This window comes from Carcharhinus amblyrhynchos, chromosome 29 (assembly GCF_965287045.1).
Source record: "Carcharhinus amblyrhynchos chromosome 29, sCarAmb.v2.hapA, whole genome shotgun sequence".
In the NCBI taxonomy this organism is placed as follows: domain Eukaryota; kingdom Metazoa; phylum Chordata; class Chondrichthyes; order Carcharhiniformes; family Carcharhinidae; genus Carcharhinus; species Carcharhinus amblyrhynchos.
In genome coordinates, this window is record NC_137352.1 from 35399592 (window position 1) to 35420420 (window position 20829).

The window sequence follows — 20829 nt, forward strand, 5'->3', positions numbered from 1 at the left end:
TGGATAGGCACATGGAGCACACCAGAATGATAGGGAGTGGGATAGCTTGATCTTGGGTTTGGACATAGCTCGGCACAACATCGAGGGCCGAAGGGCCTGTACTGTGCTGTAATGTTCTATGTTTTCTAAAAGTAGGCAGTTACTTCCATCAGGGTGGAGGTGAAGTAGTGGAGGAGGGAGAGGGCAATGATTTTTGTCTCCCAATATTTAATTGGAAGAACAGGATATTGGGGACTGGAGGATGGCCAAGTCATCTGAAAACATAGTGACGGGGTTGAGCGAGGTGACTGCGCAATCGTGCTGTGCATTATCAGCGTTCAAATAAAACCTGGCCTTGTAGCTTCTCATCCGCTGGAGACAGAATGTGGATGGTAAATCAGAGGGGATGAGAATGGAGTTTTATAAGTGACAGTGTCAGGAGCGGAAAATACAACATCACAGGAGATTCTATAGTTATGTTGACTGATGCTCCTAATTGGCCAAAGAAGAAAAGGTTTTGCAGGAAAATGGTGTCATCAAATATCGCCACCCCATCACTGTCCCACCTGCCCCCCCCCCCAACCCCCCAGGCCACAGACACCCCTCAGATACACGCCCAGGAGACCACTGGTGTGGGCCTCCACCTGTGAGTTTGGAGAGGCAAATTAATTTGGACAATATCTTGAGCTACGGTTTCACACAATTTATTTCTTCCAAATTTTCTCTTAATTTATCCCCAAGATAATCCCCCCACCACCGTGTTCATAATTTCCCATCATTTGTTGCCATGAGTAACAGCGGCGCGCGGTGGCGCAGGCTCGTTGGGCCGAAGGGCCTGTTTCCTGTGCTGGGTTGTTCTTTGTTCTTTGTTCTTTGAGTAGGTATCCAATGGCAGATAGCTTGAGATGATTAATTGCGAGGAAGACAGACAGTTGTTGGTTAGTCGCCTGTGGTTACAATGAAGGGACATTTGATATTGGATAACCTACCTTTCTTCCAGAAGCAGGCAGCCAGCAGAGCGAGGGTGATCACCATCGTCAAAGAAGAGCCAACAGCAGCTTCCAGCCCTGCCGATTTTTCTAAGTGAGACAAAGAGACACAATATAATCAACAGATTCTGCATAAAACACAGCTTAATGAAAAATAAAACAGGGGTCGAGTCATGGCGACATCCAGATTGCACTCCCACAGAGAATAAGGGCTTTTCCAACACTCGTATGGAAACATTGGATTTTGTGTAGAAAGTGAAACAGGTGGAATTGCTTTTGCTGTCCATGATATAGTCCCATCCCTCTCCTCAGTTTCCCTATAAATTAACAGCATGAAATCACTGCTGTAAAAATCACTGCCATAAAATCAAAATCAATGTTTAAAATCAAAATCACTGCTTGAAATAAAAATCATTGTTTAAAAATGGGATCTGCCCCTCTGCCTGAGATCAGTGAGGGGGATGGGGGGGGTGCCTATGGTCAGCCTGGGTGCCAGGGTGTGGGGGGATAAGGGTGGTCAGTAATGTTGTGGGGGTGGGGCAATGTCTGTGGGGGGTAGGGGAGGCATTATTTGACCTGAGAGGGATGTGGTGGGGGAGCGGCATTTTATCTTTTTTTCTGTGCATGCGCAGTGGAGGTGCCGATCGGAGCTGCAGGATTTCAGGCGCGTTAAACCCCTTTCACAGGCTTCTGCAATGTGATTCGGAATTGCTGATACTTTTTCAAGCAGAGTTCATATAGGAGCGCCTGACAACAGGTCTAAAAATCAGATCTGAAACATTCCCAGTTTCAAGTCTGCCCAGCATTTAGAATCAAAATGGTAAAATAGAGCCGAAAGGGGCAATTTAGCACAGCCAATCGACCGAGCTCCTTTTCAAACAAACATGAATATTAACTTGGGATCATTGATATTGAGAGTGAGAACAAAACACACAGCCCAATGATTATAAACAAGAATTTCTTTTTGTAAATATACCTTGCGGTTACAAAGGGAGAACTCACCCTGAATCTGCCCCCTAAACCCTGTTAAAATGAGACTGACTCTTCCCTCAGCTCATCCCATTTCCTCATCTATCTCTCCCTGTCCTGATAAAACAGAACACATTGCTCCTCTGAAACTATTGTGTAAACTTGTGCTAGAGAGTTAATAACAGTTCAAGATCAATCCCTTTGCAGTGAATAGCTGCTGGGGATATATAAGGTGAGGTCATTCAGAATGGAAAATAGGTTGGGCTGTATAAAGGCAAAAGAGAGCAGAACAGGTGGACAAAGTGGTTAAGGAGTTCCATGGTGTACTTGCCTTTATTAGTTGAGGCACGGAGTTTAAGAGAAGAAAGGCTATAGAGAGGAACCATGGAAAATGTTGGTTCAGCCACAGCTAGAGTATTGTGTGCAGTTCTGCAATCTACATTACAGGAAGGATGTGATAACACTGGAAAGGGTGCAGAGAGGATTTATCAGGATGTTGATGGGTTGGAACATTTTAGTTATGAAGAGAATTGGATAGACTGCTGTTGTTTTCCTTGGAGCAGAGGAGACTGTGGGGGAAAATGATTGAGATGTATAAGATTATGAGGGGCATAGGGTAGACAGGTTTTCCCTTTGGTAGAGGGATCAATGACCAGGAGGCAGAAGTTTTTGAGGGGATGTGAAGAAAAACCTTTTCACCCAGAGGGTAATAGAACATAGGACCCTACAGTGCAGAAACAGGCCTTTCGGCCCATCGAGTCTGCACCGACCACAACCCCACCCAGGCCCTACCCCCATATCTCTGGAACTCTGCCTGAAAAGGTGGTGCAGGCAGAGACCCTCATCACATTTAAGAAGTGGCGGTTAACAATGAGGCAGAGTGTCCTGGAGTACAAGAAGATATAAACAGAATGGTCAAATAGGCAGATAAATGGCAGGTAGAATTTAATCCTGAAAAGTTGAGATGATATACTTTGGAAGGAGTAATTTGACAAGAAAGTATTCAACAAATGGCAGGACACTAGAAAGTTCTGAGGAACAAAGGGACCTCGGCGTGTTTGTCCACAGATCTCTGAAGGCAGAAGAACATGTTAGTAGGGTGGTTGAAAAGACATATGGGACAGTTGCCTTTATCAGTTGAGCCATAGATTACAAAAGCATGGAAGTCATGTTCAAGTTTTATAGAACTTTGGTGAGGCCACAGCGAGAGTTCTGTGTGCAGTTCTGGTCGTCACATTATCAGAAGGGTGTGATTGTACTGGGTGGAGTGCAGAGGAGATTCATCAGAATACGGCCTGGAATGGAACATTTAATTTATGAAGAAAGGTTGGATAGGCTTGGGTTGTTTTCATTGAAACAGAAAAGGCTGAGGGACAACCTGATCGAGGTGTACAAAATTATGAAGCGCTTGGATAATGTGGATAAGGAGCAGCTATTCTCCCTTACTTGAAGGGTCAGTCATTAAGGGACATAGGTTGAAGGTGAGAGGCAGGAGGTGGTAGAGGTGGGTTGCTTTAAATCCTTTAGAAAGTATCTGGATGAGCACTTAACACTTCTTAACATTCAGGGCTATGAATCAAGTTATGAAGTGAGGGTAAGGAGCAGCTGTTCCCTTCAGATGAAGGTCAGAGGGGATATAGGTTCAAGATGAGGTGTGGGGGGACTTGAAGAAAAACCTTATTACTCTCAGGGTGATGATGGTGCGGAATGTGCTGCCTGGGAGAGTGGTAGAGGCAAGTGGTCTCACATCCTTTAAAAAGTGAGCACTTGGCACATCATAACATGCAAGTCTCGGGGGCAAGTGCTGTTAAATGGGATTATGGAGGTTGATTAGGTGGTTTTCACGTGTTGGCACAGATTCAATTGGCCAAAGGGCTCTTTTTGCACTCTATAATTCTGTGATTCCATGTTGAGAAAAAATGAAACCACCTGTTTAGGATTGAGAACACTGCAATAGAAAATTAAGGTCAGAAACTTTGTTACCAACTAATCTAATATAGACTGACAAAGTGGTCACCAACTGGCAACAGTTGATTTCATTAGAAAATCTCATATATTCTGATGATTGAGAGATAAGTAATTAATGATCAGTAATTAATTAGACATCAGTTTATGTTATTTCTGCATCTTTCCACATCTTTGAGAAAGTTAAAAGAGCTGACAAAAGCTCTCGAGACCCTCTTCCCCACCATATCTGAGACACACACTGTCCTTGACCATCAGATTTCAGATCTCAATGAGTGGGATTCTGTAAAGATAAGAGTCACAGCTTAGAGCAAGGCATTGTTTTAGGTTTAATATCATTTACATAATTAGTTGGAATCAATGGAAATTAACCATTACAATTAATGACAAATTATGGACCAAAATTAGCTAAGGTGGACTCCTAATACACTTGCTAAGAAAGAAAAATAATTATTGGAACCATTTTGACTTGAGCTGATTTATGACTGTCACATTTATTAATATACAGTGAAAAGTATTATTTCTTAGGCACGATACAGGCAAAGCATACTGTTCATAGAGAAGGAAAGGAGAGGGTTGAAAATGTACTGTTACAGTCATAGCTAGGGTTTAGAGAAAGATCAACTTAACATAAGGTAGGTCCATTCAGAAGTCTGTTGGCAACAGAGAAGAAGCTGTTCTTGAGTCAATTGGTACGTGAATTCAGACTTTTGTATCTTTTTCCTGATGGAAGAAGGTGAAAGAAAGAATGTCCATGGCTTGTGGGAACCTTGATTATGTTGGTTGCTTTTCCGAGGCAGCGGGAAGTGTAGACAGAGTCAATGGATGGGAGGCTAGTTTGCATAATGGGCTTTGTTCACAACATTTTTGCGGTTTTGGGCAGAGCAGGAGCCATACCAAGCCATGATAAACCAGAAAGGGTGCTTTTTATGGTGCATCTGCAAAGTTGATTGGAGCCATAGCTGACATGCCAAATTTCCTTATCCTCCTAAGAAAGTAGAGGCATTGGTGGGCTTTCTTAATTATAGCGTTGGCGTGGGGAAACCAGGGCAGGTTGTTGGTGATCTGGACACCGAGAAGCTTGAAGCTCTCGACCATTTCCACTTCATCACCATTGATGGAGACAGGGGCATGCTCTTCACTCTCATCCTGAAGTCAATGGCTATCTCTTTCATTTTATTGAAATTGAGGGAGAGATTATTGTCATTGCACCAGTTCACCAGATTCTCTATCTCACTCCTGTCATTCTTTGAGATCTGACCCACTATGGTGGTGTCATCAGCTTGAAAATCGAGCTGGAGGGGAATTTGGTCACATAGTCATAGGATATAGTAGAGGGCTGAGAACACAGCCTTGTGGAGCACCGGTGTTGAGGATGATTGTGGAGGAGGTGTTGTTGCTTATCCTTACAGATTGTGGTCTGTAGGTTAGGATGTCTTGGATCCAGTCACAGAGGGAGAACATAGAACACTACAGCACAAACAGGCCCTTCGGCCCACAAGTTGCATCGATCACATCTATACCTACCAAGCCATAGAACTATCCATAACTGCCAATGCCATTAGATCCCATATACTCATCCAGAAGTCTTTTAAAAGACCCCAGCGAGTTCACCTCCCTCACCACCGACGGCAGCCGATTCCACTCACTCACCACCCTCTGAGTGAAAAACTTACCCTAACATCTCCTCTGTACTTGCTTCCCAGCACCTTAAACCTGTGTCCTTTCGTAGCAACCATTTCAGCCCTGGGAAATAGCCTCTGAGAATCCACCCTATCTATTCCTCTCAACATCTTATAAACCTCTATCAGGTCACCTCTCAACCTTCGTCTCTCCAGGGAGAAGAGTCCCAGCTCCCTCAACCTATCTTCATAAGGCATGCCTCCCAATCCAGGCAACATCCTTGTAAATTTCCTCTGCACCCTCTCAATAGCTTCCACGTCCTTCCTATGGTGAGGCGACCAGAACTGCGCACAGTACTCCAAGTGAGGTCTGACAAGGGTCTTGTAAAGCTGCAGCATTACCTCCCGACTCCTAAACTCAATCCCTCGATTAATGAAGGCCAGTACACCATACGCCTTCTTGACCACATCGTCCACCTGCGAGGCCGATTTAAGAGTCCTGTGGACCCGGACCCCAAGATCCTTCTGCTCTTCAACACAGCTAAGACTCCTACCCTTGATATTGTATTCCTTCATCCCATTGGTCCTGCCAAAATGGACCACTACACATTTATCCATGTTGAAGTCCATCTGCCACTTCTCCGCCCAGTCTTGCATCCTATCTATGTCACGCTGCAACTTCTGACATCCCTCCAAACTATCCACAACACCACCAATCTTCATATCGTCGGCGAACTTACTAACCTATCCCTCCACTTTCTCATCCAGGTCATTTATGGAAATGACAGACAGCAAGGGTCCCAGAACAGATCCCTGGGGCACTCCACTGGTGACCGACCTCCATGTAGAAAAATGAGGAACCGAGGCCCAGGCCACAGAGTTTAGAGATGAATTTTGTAGGACTAATGTTATTGAAGGCAATAAACAGGAGTTTGTCATAGGTGTCTTTGTTATCCAGGTGTTCTAGGTTGAGTGTAGGGCCAAGGAGATGACATCTGCTGTGAACCTGTTGCAGCAATAGGCAAACTGTAGAGGGTCCAGGCAATCTGAGAGGCCAGAATTGATTCATTCTGTGACTAGCGTTTTGAAGCACTTCATAATAATGGGTGTCAGAGCCACGGGGCGATAATGATTAAGGCACACCGCCTGGCTCATGCCCAGGTAGTGTGGAACAACAGTTCAGATTTATCAGGGGTGGTTGAGTGTGGCCAAGCATTGTGAAGGTTGTCTTCTAACAAACCTGAGGGGGCAGCTGAGTATTCTCCTGTCAATATGGAGTCTGAATGTTGTTAATACTGGAACAATAATAGCTTCCCTATCAATAGAAACCTCAGGAAGAAAGTGTGTTCCTTCTCTGAGGCAGTGACAGTCTCTCTGTTGGTGTGAGGAGTCAAGGTTATTGTCTGCATCTCTTGGATTGATTACTTATTTGAAAGTCTGAGTTACATTGATAAGTTTACCTACATTCCTTCTCCATTTGTTATTTGATAAGATTTAGTTTGTTAAGTAGATTAATTGCTCTGCAGTTGATTAATTAGTAGTCGATTGATACAATTTTTAATTGAATTGTTGTTTAAAATTTGCCCATAATCAATAAACCTGATGTTTTTTTCTAATTCAGTGTCTATATCTCTGACTGATGATAATATCTCTGTTGATCTCGAACAGTTTAAAAAGGCAATTTAAGTTCCAGTAATACTCCATGAGTAGCTAACTTAAATCAAATCTAAAACACCCTTTTAAAATCCACGTAATTATCCCTGTATCCCTGCATCAAATTCTTGGAGAACCTGTGCTCGGTGTGTGGAGTTGCAGGCCCTACGAAACCAGGTTAAGGAGCTGCAAATGCAGCTCGAGGACCTTCGGCTAGTTAGGGAGAGTGAGGAGGTTATAGAAAGGAGCTACCAGCAGGTAGTCACACCAGGGCAACGGGATGAGGGCACTTGGGTTACTATTAGGAAGGGGAAAACACGGGTGATGGGGAGCACTCCGGTGGATGTCCCCCTTCAAAATAAGTACTCCGGCCTGAGTACTACTGGGGGGGACAGCTCATCTGAGGGAGGAAGCGGTGGCCAGCTCTCTGGAGCTGAGCCAGTGAGCCAAAAAATCAAAAAGGGAAGCAGAAAGGTAGTGTTAATAGGGGACTCCACAGTGAAGGGCGCAGACAGGCGTTTTTGTGGACGTAGAAGGGAGTCGCGGATGGTGGTTTGTCTCCCTGGGGCTGGGATCCGGGATGTCTCTGGGCGTGTCCCAGACATCCTGAAAGGGGAGGGTGAGGAACCGGAGGTAGTAGTACATATAGGTACTACTGATGTAGGTAAGAAGAGGGAGGCACTCGTGAAAAGGGACTATAGGGAACTGGGTAGGCAGCTGAGGAAGAGAAAAGCAAAGGTAGTAATCTCAGGATTGCTGCCTGTGCCACGGGAGAATGAGGGAAGAAATGAAATGAGGTGGAGGGTGAATGCGTGGCTGAGGGACTGGTGTAGAGGGCAGGGATTTCGGTTCCTAGATCACTGGGACCTCTTTAGGGGTAGGTGGGACCTCTATAGTAAGGACGGGTGGCACTTAAATACCAGGGGGACTAGTATCTTGGCGGGAAGACTGGCTAAGGCTACCGGAGGGACTTTAAACTAGAAAGGATGGGGGGAGGGAACTGTGATGGGGAAACTGGGACGGAGGAGGTTCGCTCCCAGGTAGGGGAGGACCGCAGGCAGTATGGGAGGGAGGTTAGACAGGTGGTGGAGATGGGAAATGCCCAGACTGAAGGGCTGAAGTGTATATATTTTAATGCAAGGAGTATAGTGAATAAGGTAGATGAGCTTAGGGCGTGGATAGCTGTTTGGGAATGTGATGTGGTGGCCATTACGGAGACTTGGATGTCTCAGGGACAGGACTGGGTACTTCAGGTGCCAGGCTTCAGGTGCTTCAGGAAGGACAGGGAGGGTGGCAGAAGGGGTGGTGGAGTGGCACTGTTGATCAGGGACAGTGTCATGGCTACAGAGAAAGAGGATGTCGTGGAGGGATTGTCTACAGAATCTCTGTGGGTGGAAGTTAGGAACAGCAAAGGGTCAAAAACTTTGCTGGGTGTATTCTATAGGCCGCCCAATAGTGACAGGGAAGTTGAAGTGCAAATAGGGAAACAGATTCTGGAGAGATGTTTTAACAACAGAGTTGTCGTGATGGGAGACTTCAATTTCCCAAACATCGACTGGAATATCCCTAGGGTAAGGGGTATAGATGGGGAGGAGTTTGTTAGGTGTGTTCAGGAAGGTTTCCTGACGCAGTATGTGGACAAGCCTACGAGGGGAGAGGCTGTACTTGACCTGGTACTGGCGAATGAACCAGGGCAGGTGATGGATCTTTTGGTAGGTGAGCATCTTGGAAATGGTGACCATAATTCTATCTCCTTCACAATTGCGTTGGAACGAGATAGGATCAGGCAGGCTAGGAAGGTGTTTGTCTGGGGTAAGGGGAGATACGAAGAAGTCAGGAAGTTACTTGGACAAATAAACTGGAAGGAGGTGTTCTTAGGGAAAAGTACCGAAGGAAGGTGGCAGATATTCAAGGAATGTGTGTCTGGAGCTCTGAATGACAACGTTCCGATGAGACGAGGGGGTTTTGGTGGGTCGAGGGAACCGTGGTGCACAAAGGATGTGTTGAACCTAGTCAGGAAGAAAAGGAAGGTGTACAAGAGGTTCAGGGAATTAGGAGATGTTAAAGATCTTGAGGAGTATAAGGACTGTAGGAGGGAACTTAAAAGGGAAATTAGGAGAGCCAGAAGGGGTCATGAGAAGACCTTGGCGGGTAAGATTAAGGAGAATCCCAAGGCCTTCTATAAATATGTGAAAGGTAAAAGGATAAGAAGAGAAGGGATAGGACCTATAAAAGGTGAGGGGGGAAAGGTTTGTGTGGAACCAGAAGAAATGGCAGAGGTGCTTAACGAGTACTTCGCCTCAGTATTCACGGTGGAAGCCGATCTGGGAGATTTTGTTATGGATTTGCAGCAGATGGAAAGGATTGAGTACGTGAATATTAAGGAGGAGGATGTGTTGGAACTTTTGAATTCTATCAAGGTAGATAAGTCGCCTGGACCAGATGGGATGTACCCCAGGATACTGTGGGAGGCGAGGGAAGAGATTGCAGAGCCCCTGGCGATGATCTTTGCGTCGTCAATGGAGACGGGAGAGGTTCCAGAGGATTGGAGGATTGCGGATGTAGTTCCTATTTTCAAGAAAGGGAACAGAGATAGCCCGGGAAATTACCGACCGGTGAGTCTGACCTCAGTGGTTGGTAAGCTGATGGAGAGGCTTCTGAGGGACAAGATTTACGAACATTTGGAGAGGTTTGACATGATCAGGAATAGTCAGCATGGATTTGTCAAGGGCAGGTCGTGCCTTACAAGCCTAGTTGAGTTCTTCGATAATGTGACTGAACACATTGACGAAGGAAGTGCCGTGGACGTAGTGTACATGGACTTCAGCAAGGCGTTTGATAAGGTCCCCCATGCAAGACTTCTTGAGAAGGTGAGAGGGCATGGGATCCAAGGGCCTTTGGCCTTGTGGATCCAGAACTGGCTTGCCTGCAGAAGGCAGAGAGTGGTCGTGGATGGGGCTTTTTCTGAATGGAGGTCAGTCACCAGCGGAGTGCCTCAAGGATCTGTTCTGGGACCCTTGTTGTTTGTCATTTTCATAAATGACCTGGATGAGGAAGTGGAGGGATGGGTAAGTAAGTTCGCTGATGACACGAAGGTCGGTGGTGTTGTGGATGATCTGGAAGGATGGCAAAAGTTGCAGCAGGACATAGATAGGATGCAGGAATGGGCGGAGAAGTGGCAGATGGACTTCAACGCGGATAAATGTGTAGTCGTCCATTTTGGCAGAACCAACGGGATGAACGAGTACACTATCAAGGGCAGAAGTCTGAGTAGTGTTGAGGAGCAGAAGGATCTTGGGGTCCGGGTCCACAGGACTCTTAAATCAGCCTCGCAGGTGGAGGAGGTGGTCAAGAAGGCGTATGGTGTACTGGCCTTCATTCATCAAGGGATTGAGTTTAGGAGTCGGGAGGTAATGCTGGAACTTTATAAGACCCTTGTCAGGCCTCATTTAGAGTATTGTGCGCAGTTCTGGTCGCCTCACTATAGGAAAGATGTAGAAGCTATTGAAAGGGTGCAGAGGAGATTTACAAGGATGTTGCCTGGACTGGGAGGCATGCCTTATGAAGTTAGGTTGAGGAAGCTGGGACTCTTTTCCCTGGAGAGACGAAGGTTGAGAGGCGACCTGATAGAAGTTTACAAAATGTTGAGAGGAATAGATAGGGTGGATTCTCAGAGGCTATTTCCCCGGTTTGAAATGGTTGCTACGAGAGGACACAGATTTAAGGTGCGGGGAGGGAGGTTCAGAAGTGATGTTAGGGGTACGTTTTTCACTCAGAGGGTGGTGAGTGAATGGAATCGGCTGCCGTCAGTGGTGGTGGAGGCGAACTCGCTGGGGTCTTTTAAAAGACTCCTGGATGAGTATATGGGGTTTAATGAGATTGAGGGTTATAGATAGGTCTGTAGGTTGGTAGGTGATGATGTGATCGGCGCAACTTGTGGGCCGAAGGGCCTGTTTGTGCTGTAGTGTTCTATGTTCTATGTTCTATGTTAACCCTCTCTAACAGCAATTTGACTGTAATTATACTGCGTGGATTGCACTGATTCATAAAGCCAGCTCCCCACTGCCTTCCCAAACAGATAAACAAAAACAAATAAAAAATAAATATTGGGAGAAAAGGAGTAGAAGGATATATTGATGAGGGGCCCTTTACAAGTAAAAATAGGTTACCACTTTTCAGTGACCTTCGTGAACAAAATGGAACAAACTGCAATGAGTAATCTCAATGTAGTTTTTCTGAATCAAACATTCAGAATTCATTCACAGGATGTGGGTATCAGTGGCCAGGCCAGCCCATCCTTAATTGAACTGAGCAGTTTGCTGGGCCATTTCAGAGGGCAATTAAGAGTCAACCTCTTTCTGTGGTTCTGGAGTCACCTGTAGGCTAGGTAAGGATGGCAAATTTCCTTCCCTAAATGGCATTACAAGAACTGACTTTGGTCATTAGACTTTAATTCTAGATTTTTATTGAATTAAAATTTCACCACAGGTGAAATTCAAACACAGGTTCCCAGAGCAGGGCCCCTGGGCTAGTCCACTATCAATAACACTATGCCACACAACTCTCACACAATTACTGCAATAAAGAAGGAGCAATTCACCTGGGACCACTGCCCAACTTCTGCCCGGAACCTTCCACATTCTTCTTAGGCAGATAATAATCCAATTCCATCTTGAATGTCTCAATTGTCAATCCTTCTTTTATCAATTCCAAACATTTATGCTCTATTTCTAATCATTCTATCATTGGAAACAGCTTCTTCCACGTATTCAGTCCACACTCCTCATGTTTTGAATACCTCTATCAAATCTGCTCTCAACTTTCCCTTCTCCAAGGAAAACACTCCCAAATTCTCCAGTCTACAAATGGTAACACAGCTTGAGAGATCGAACAAACTATTCCTGCTCCAATATTCGAAAAGTGCAGTTCTAGGAAATGCAGCGACTGAATTTCACTCACCTTTCACAGTGAAATGCACAAGGTTGCTCAGTGCTGACGTTAGCCGCCTTCTCTTCCCATCTACTTTATACAAGCAGGTATAGTTTCCTTCATTGGTATGATTTATCTTGACAATGGTGAACGTCACAGTTTTGTATTGGACAGCAGCAGCCTTGGCTTCCAAATAATTTGAATCTCCAAGTTTGTGCAGATAAAATGTTAATCCAGGAAGATACTTGGGGCTTGTACAATTGAAGGTGACTTTCCCCCTCAGTGAAGCTAGACTAGAATCCATTGATATATATGGTTTAGGGAGACCTGTAATTCAAATGGAACCAGAAGATCAATAATCCCAACCATTACAACTGAAATTCATTCATGGTTTCCAGTCTAGTGATTCGAAAAAAATACATGAATTTTAACAAACTTTCACAGTGACTTCATCGCAGTGTTAATGTAAACCTACTTGTGACAGTAATAAAATATACTTTAAAACTTAACATTAAATGCAGACACAGTTAAGAAGACAAATAGCATGTTGGCCTTTAATGCAAGAGAATTTGTGTGTAGAAGTAAAGGCATCTTCATGCAATTATACCAATAAATACACACACACATTACAGTAAAGTTGTATTTTTTTAAATGTCCAGAGTGTTGTCTGGACATTTCTGTATGTGGTTTCTCACCTGCTATAGTGATTGTCACAGGCTTGCTGAGCTGGGACCTGAACTTCCTTTTATTCACAACAGTTTTATATTTGCATTGGTACCGTCCTCCTTGGTTTGTACTAGTAACCCTGAATATTCCGGTGTTCCTCTTTGTAAAGAGTTGATGAGAATTCAGCATCTGATTATTTCTGTAAAAATAGATTGTACCGTTGTATTGTCTGTTCACGATGCAGGTCATTTTGATGGTCGCTCCTTTTAGATACACCCCAATCGATTGATCCAGTGATATCTCTGGCGCTGTTAGTGGAACTGTTTTAAAAAAATTCAAGCATGAATGAGGAATTGAATGAGGGTTTTCATGTCTTATAGAATCATTGAATCCCTACAGTACAGAAGGAAGTCATTCAGCCCATCGAGTCTGCACTGACCACAATCCCACCCAGGTTCTATTCCCGTAACCCCACATATTTACATGGCTAATCCTCTTGACACTAGGGTTAATTTAGCACAGCCAATCAACCTGACCCACACATCTTTGGACTGTGGGACAAAGCTAAAGCACCCGGAGGAAACCCACACAGACACAGGGAGAATATGCAAACTCCACATAGACAGTGACCCAAGGCCGGAATTGAACCTGGGTCCCTGGTGCTGTGAGGCAGCAGTGCTAATCACTTTGTCACCGTGCCGCCTGTGTCTGCTAGCAGGTTGGTAATTAGAATCATGACTATACAATTCAAGGAAAGGTTAGTTCCATCCTGAACTCAGAGTTAACAAAATCAGTATGGAAGCACATCTAAAAGTACACGAGGCATGGTTCTAATACCAAAATCGGATAATGATGCAGAAATTGGTCTCTGGAATATCAGTGCAATAAAAGGAAATTCAATTTTCGCAAATGGACCAGTGCCTCAGATTAATGTAAAAAGAGTGCACTAACTGTGAGGATTCAGGTCTCAGACAAAAATGTTACTGGGTGAGAATTTTGATAAAACAGCAGATTTTTCAGATGGTGAGGTTTCAAGAGGAGGTTAAAATGGCGAGAGAGAGGAAAAGAATCATTTGAAATGCCCTTAAAAATTTTAGCCTTCTTGTTCAAAAATATAAGGAATAAGTTTGGGAATCAGGAAGAAAGTTGTGCAATAATTATCATATCACATGAGTTAAAACATAAAGATCTTTCTCTGTTGAGATTTCACTAGAGACTCAGGGGCGAACTTACTGCCAGCCAATGGACACAGCGAGCCGCTAAGATCAGAACAGAGCCGAGGAACCTGAATTTTTGCCTCTCACAATCTTACAGGGAGTAGATATATGGCTGAATATATTATTTACATTTATTGATTTGGCAATTTCAATGTAATTGGCGAGACTAGAACACAATACTCTCTGCTTCATGGCCTCGCTAGTAGAACCGGAGGCCATTGAGTATCTCACCCATCCCCTTCCCCTCCCAGGCGGTTAGGGGCAACGAGGGCTGTCCCTTGCACAGTTTTAGCCCGTCCCCCTATCAATGCCCACTAGACATGGGGCAGTGCGAAGGGAATAGGGCCTGAGAGGGCAGAGCCTACTGGGGGGCAGGGTCAGACTGGAGGTAGGTTGCTCAGTGAGGGGGGGACCCTCTGCTTACTCTGCACAGTGATCAGTGAGGGTGGAGGGGAGCGGTGTGGTTGCGGGGGGTGCTCACGGTCGGGGAGTGGAAAATCATGTCTCACAAATTTGATTGAGTTTTCTGAAGGGGTAATCAAGAAGGTAAATGAGGGCAGTGCAGTTGGTGTTGTCTACATGGACTTTGACAAGATATCACATGGTAGGTTAAATCTCATGGGATCCAGGGTAAGGTAGCCAAATGGAAACAAAATTGGCTTGATGACAGAAGCCAGAGGGTGGTTCTAGAGAGTTGTTTTTCAAATTGGAGGCCTGTGACTAGCAGTGTGCCTCAGGGATCAGTGCTGGGTCCACTGTTATTTGCCATTTAATGATTTGGATGTGAATTTAGGGGGCATGGTTAGTAAGTTTGCAGATGGCACAAAGTTTGGTGGCATAGTGGACAGTGAAGAAAGTTATCTAAGATTGCAACAGGATCTTTATCAATTGGGCCAGTGGGCTGATGAATGGCAGATGGAGTTTAATTTAGATAAATGGAAGTGATGTATTTTGGTCGATTGAACCAGGGCAGGACTTACTCAGTTAATGATAGGGCACTGGGGAGAGTTACAGAACAAAGAGATCTAGGGGTACAGGTTCATAGCTCCTTGAAAGTGGAGTCACAGGTGGACAGAGTGGTGAAGAAGGCATTCGGCATGCTTGGTTTCATCGATCAGAACATTGAATACAGGAGTTGAAACGTCTTGTTGAAGTTGTACAAGACATTGGTAAGGCCACACTTGGAATACTGTGTACAGTTCTGGTCACCCTATTATAGAAAGGATATTATTAAACTAGAAAGAGTGCAGAAGAGATTTTCTAGGATGCTACCGGGACTTGATGGATTGAGTTATAAGGAGAGGCTGGATAGACTGGGACTTTTTCTTTGGAGTGTAGGAGGCTGAGGGGTGATCTTATAGAGGTCTATAAAATAATGAGGGGCATAGACAAGGTAGATAGTCAATGTCTTTTCCCAAAGGTAGGGGAGTCTAAAACTAGACAGCATAGGTTTAAAGTGAGAGGGAAGAAATACAAAAGTGTCCAGAGGGGCAATTTTTTTCACACAGAGGGTGGTGAGCTGTCAGAGGTATAGTAGAGGTGGGTACAATTTTATCTTTTAAAAAGCATTTAGATAGTTACATGGGTATGATGGGTATAGAGGGATTGGGATTATTTTGGGGGTTTAAAAAGAAAGGTCGCATGGACAAATTGGGCCAAAGGGCCTGTTTCCATATTGTAAACCTCTATGACTCTATGCATTAACAATCAATTTTCCACTTTACTCACCCACTATAGTGACTGTCACAGATTTACTGATATGTGATTCGAACCACCTTCTTTTAATGTAGGCTCCATATTTACATTGGTAACGTTCTCCTTGGTTTGCACTGGTAGCCAGAAATGTTCCAATATTGTCCTTTGTGAAGAGCTGATTAGAGTTCAGGAGTTGGTTTTCTCTGTAAAAGTAAATTTTACCCAGATATTCGGGGTTCACCCTGCATGTCATGGTGACTGTTTCTCCTTCTATGTAAACCGCAGTCGACTGATCAAATACTATCTCTGGTGGTGTTAGAGGATCTAAGGTAAAATTGATGAAACAAAGGATTAGGTACAGTTCTCCCATGTTAAATGTGTGCTTTATCACTTCTCAACATTTGTATTGAATTAAAGTGTTTATATTGCCCAATGACAATCTACATTCACAATGAAATTCCTTTAGCATGGTAAGGAGAAAGGCCAAGTGAAAAAACATTGGAAAATAATAGGATTGGGCTTGGTCAACCTGGATTTAAGAAAAGGAAGTGATGTTTAACAAAATTGATTGAGTTTTTGAGGATGTAACTAGCAGAATAGAAAAGAGGAACTCGCAGCTACAGTGGATTTTCAGAAGGCTTTTGATAAGGTGAGTAGTTCTACTTCGAAAATCTGCGATGGGAGTCTGATGGGCATCAGTCAAATTATCCACTGTCTGGATATTTGGAAAGTGGATGAGTGACTGAAGATAGACATCAGGAATTGTGGGATTTGTCCAGAAGGTTTAAACTTCTGAAAGCCAATTTCTCTACTCCCTAGGGCCCTCTGTGAATGTCACAGACTCCTAGCTAGAATCAGATGGCAGAGATTTCCCTATCTTGGACAGAGACCAGAAAAACACCATGGGAGACGGGACCTTCATTCTACTGGTCTACAATGACCAGACCTGCATCCCTGGGGCTTCATCTGGAGCTTCTCTCCCCCCTGGTCCCCAACCCCCCTCCCCCCAGCCCCCAAACCCCCTCCCCCCAGCCCCCAAGCCCCCTCCACCCCAGCCCCAAACCCCTCCATCCCCAGCCCCAAATCCCCTCCATCCCAGCCCCCAACCCCCCTCCCTCCCCAGCCCCCTCCCCCCCTGGCCCCCAACCCCCCTTCCCCCAGCCCCAACCCCCCTCCCTCCCCAGCCCCCAACCCCCAGCACCCCTCCCCCTCCAGCCCCAAACCCCCTCCCACCCCAGCCCCTCCCCCCAGCCCCCAACCCCCCTCCCTACCCAGCCTCCAACCCCCTCCCCCCACAGCCCCCAACCCCCCTCCCCCAACGCCCTCCCTCCCCAGCCCCCAAAACCCCCTCCCCCTCCAGCCCCAAACCCCCCCCCACTCCCCAGCCCTCTCCCCCCTGGCCCCCAACCCCCCTCCCTCCCCAGCCTCCAACCCCTCCCCCCAACCCCCCTCCCTTCCCAGCCCCCAACCCCCCTCCCCCCAACCCCTCTGAGCCAGACAGCCGCGATCTTCTGCAGGCTCCAAACACTCAGTCCAGTCCCCCCTTTCTACAGTCGCCCAACACTCCTAAAAATCAACTCCCAGTGCCTAATATTGTTATTTTAAATTTACTCGTGGGTCTAGGAATCGTACCACCTCCAAAGGAAGATCCTGACATGGTATTGACCCAGCGGATCTCAACACATGGACCAGACCGTCGGCTCACCGGCAGCTGTGACCCCAAGGATGTCATCCACTTACTGGCCTTTGACCCACCCACGCTGGAGTGTGGTCTCGATATCCAAGTGGCAGCAGAACACCTGACTGCGCAGATCCATCTACCAACACACAAACCACAAACAGGCCACAAATCCTCCATTCAAACACTGACCAGAGTGAAGAATCTCATTGCACACAACTATACCCTTAACACCGCAAACCACTCTCACCGTTTCCCAAGCTCGAAAAGAAGCAGACATTCCAGGATGCATGGAAAACATACAAGGCTGCAGGTGAGAGTGCAACAATGCAGTTGCATGGCCCCCCTCCCCAACTTACACCCTGGAAATGTCCAATCTGTAGAAAACAGGCTGGACAAACTTAAAGCCAGACTTACTTCCCAAAGAGAACTGAGGGACTGCTGTGTGCTCTATTTCACGGAGACGCGTCTCACTCCTACTTCACCAGACAGAGGTGTTTCCTTCCTGTTGGCGAACACTTCAGCGGTCACGGGCATTCAGCCTCTGATCTTCCGGTAACATTCTCCAAGGCGGCCTTCACGACACACGACAGCACAGAGTCGCTGAGCAGAGACTGATAGCCAAGTTCCACACACATGAGGACGGTCTCAACCGGGATCTTGGGTTCATGTCGCACTATCTGTAAGCCCCGTGACTTGCCTGGGTTTGCAAAATCTCACTAACTGTCCTGGCTGGAGACAATACACATCTCTTTAACCTGTGCTTAACCCTCTCTGCACTCACACTGTCTGTACCTTTAAGATTTAATTACCTGTAAAGACTCGCATTCCAACCATTATTTTGTAAATTGAGTTTGTGTCTTTAATGCATTGTTTGTGAATAGAACCCCCACTCACCTGATGAAAGCTAGTGGACTGTGCTACCAAATAAACCTTTTGGACTTTAACCTGGTGTTGTGACACTTCTTACTTGGTCATAGAAGACAGAGAATAGCAGTGGAAGGGTACGTTTCTGAATGGAGAGCTGTGACAAGTGGTGTTCCTCAGGGATTAGTGCTGGGATCTTTGCTGTTCATAATATATATAAATGATTTGGAGGAAAATGTGACTAGTTTGATTAGTAAGTTTGCAGACGATAAAAAGGCTGATTGATCTATGGATAGAGAAGAGGACCATCGGAGGATACAGCAGGATATAGATAGAACATAGAACATTACAGCACAGTTCAGGCCCTTTGGCCCTCGATGTTGCGCCGATCAGTGGAACCAATCTAATGACCCTCTATCCTAAACTATCCCAATATTATCCATATGTCTATCTAATGACCATTTGAACGCTCTTAAAGTTGGTGAGTTCACAACTGCTGCAGGCAGGGCATTCCACGACCTTACTACCCTCTGAGTAAAGAACCTACCTCTGACATCCGTCCTATAACTACTACCCCTTAATTTAAAGCTATGTCCCCTTGTGTTAGCCATCACCATCCGAGGAAAAAGGCCCTCACTGTCCACCCTATCTAATCCTCTGATCATCTTGTATGCCTCAATTAAGTCACCTCTTAACCTTCTTCTCTCTAATGAAAACAACCTCAAGTCCCTCAGCCTTTCCTCATAAGACCTTCCCACCATACCAGGCAACATCCTGGTAAACCTCCTCTGCACCCTTCCCAATGCCTCCACATCTTTCTTATAATGCGGCGACCAGAACTGTACACAATACTCCAAGTGCGGCCGCACCAGAGTTTTGTACAGTTGTAACGTGACCTCACGGCTCCGAAATACAATCCCTCTACCAATAAAAGCTAACACACGGTACGCCTTCTTAACAACCTTATCAACCTGGGTGCCACATTTCAGGGATCTATGCACATGTACCCCGAGATCTCTCTGCTCGTCCACACAAATGAGTCCTTCCATTAGCCCTATATTCTGTACTCCTGTTATTCTTACCAAAGTGAATCACCTCACACTTTTCTGTATTAAACTCGATTTGCCACCTCTCGGCCCAGCTCTGCAGCTTATCTATGTCCCTCTGCAAACTGTAACATCCATCCTCACTGTCTACAACTCCTCCGACTTTAGTGTCATCCACAAATTTACTAACCCATCCTTCTACACCCTCATCTAGGCATTTATAAAAATGACAAACAGCAGTGGCCCCAAAACAGATCCTTGAGGTACACCACTTGTAACTGAACTCCAGGTTGAATATTTCCCATCAACCACCACCCTCTGTCTTCTATCAGCTCGCCAATTCCTGATCCAAACTGCTAAATCACCCTCAATCCCATGCATCTGCATTTTCTGCAGTAGCCTACCATGGAGAATCTTATCAAACGCTTTGCTAAAATCCATATACACCACGTCAACTGCCTTACCCTTATCCACCTCTTTGGTCACCTTCTCAAAGAACTCAATAAGGTTTGTGAGACACGACCTACCCTTCACAAAACCGTGCTGACTATCCCTAATCAAATTATTCCTTTCTAGATGATTATGAATCCTATCTCTTATAATTCTTTCCAAAACTTTGCCCACAACAGAAGTAAGGCTCACCGGTCTATAATTCCCAGGATGGTCACTACTTCCCTTCTTGAACAAGGGGACAACATTTGCTATTCTCCAGTCTTCCGGCACTATTCCTGTAGACAATGATGACATAAAGATCAAAGCCAAAGGCTCTCCAATTTCCTCCCTAGCCTCCCAGGGGATCCTAGGGTAAACCCCATCCGGCCCAGGGGACTTATCTATTTTCACACTTTCTAGAATTGCTAACACCTCCTCCTTATGAACCTCAATCCCGTCTAGTCTAATAGCCTGTATCTCAGTATTCTACTTGACTACACTGACTTTTTCCTGTGTGAATACTGACGAAAAATATTCATTTAGTGCCTCTCCTATCTCTCCGGACTCCATGCACAACTTCCCACTACTGTCCCTGACTGGCCCTAATCTTGCCCTAACCAATCTTTTATTCCTGACATACCTGTAGAAAGCTTTAGGATTTTCCTTGATCCTATCCGCCAAAGACTTCTCACGTCCTCTTCTGGCTCTTCTTAACTCTCTCTTTCGTTCCTTCCTGGCTAATTTATAACTCTCCAGTGCCCTAACTAAGCCTTCACGTCTCATCTTTGCATAAGCCTCCTTCATCCTCTTCACCAGAGATTCAACTTCCTTAGTACACCACGGTTCCCTCACTCGACCACTTCCTCCCTGCCTGACAGGTACATATTTATCAAGGACTCGCAGTAGCTGCTCCTTGAATAAGCTCCACATTTCAGATGTTCCCAGCCCCTGCAATTTCCTACTCCACCCTATGTATCCTAAATCTCGCCTAATAGCCTCATAATTACCTTTCCCCCAGCTATAACTTCTGCCCTTCGGTATATGCCTATCCCTTTCCATCACTAAGGTAAACGTAACCGAATTGTGGTCACTATCACCAAAGTGCTCACCTACCTCCAAGTC

At 45.4% G+C, this 20829-nt stretch overlaps 1 protein-coding gene across 1 annotated transcript in view; it reads right to left on the reverse strand.

Annotated features, from left to right (window-relative positions):
- Positions 1 to 918: 918 nt before the first annotated feature.
- LOC145359803 (Fc receptor-like protein 5) overlaps positions 919 to 20829 on the reverse strand; it is a 71360-nt gene continuing 51449 nt past the window's right edge. The window contains exons 7-10 of the mRNA XM_080214579.1: positions 15718 to 16008; positions 12802 to 13092; positions 12137 to 12433; positions 919 to 1058 (exon numbers count right to left, since the gene is read on the reverse strand). Coding sequence (XP_080070705.1) covers positions 919 to 1058; positions 12137 to 12433; positions 12802 to 13092; positions 15718 to 16008 — 1019 coding nt within the window. The remainder of the gene's footprint in view (positions 1059 to 12136; positions 12434 to 12801; positions 13093 to 15717; positions 16009 to 20829) is intronic.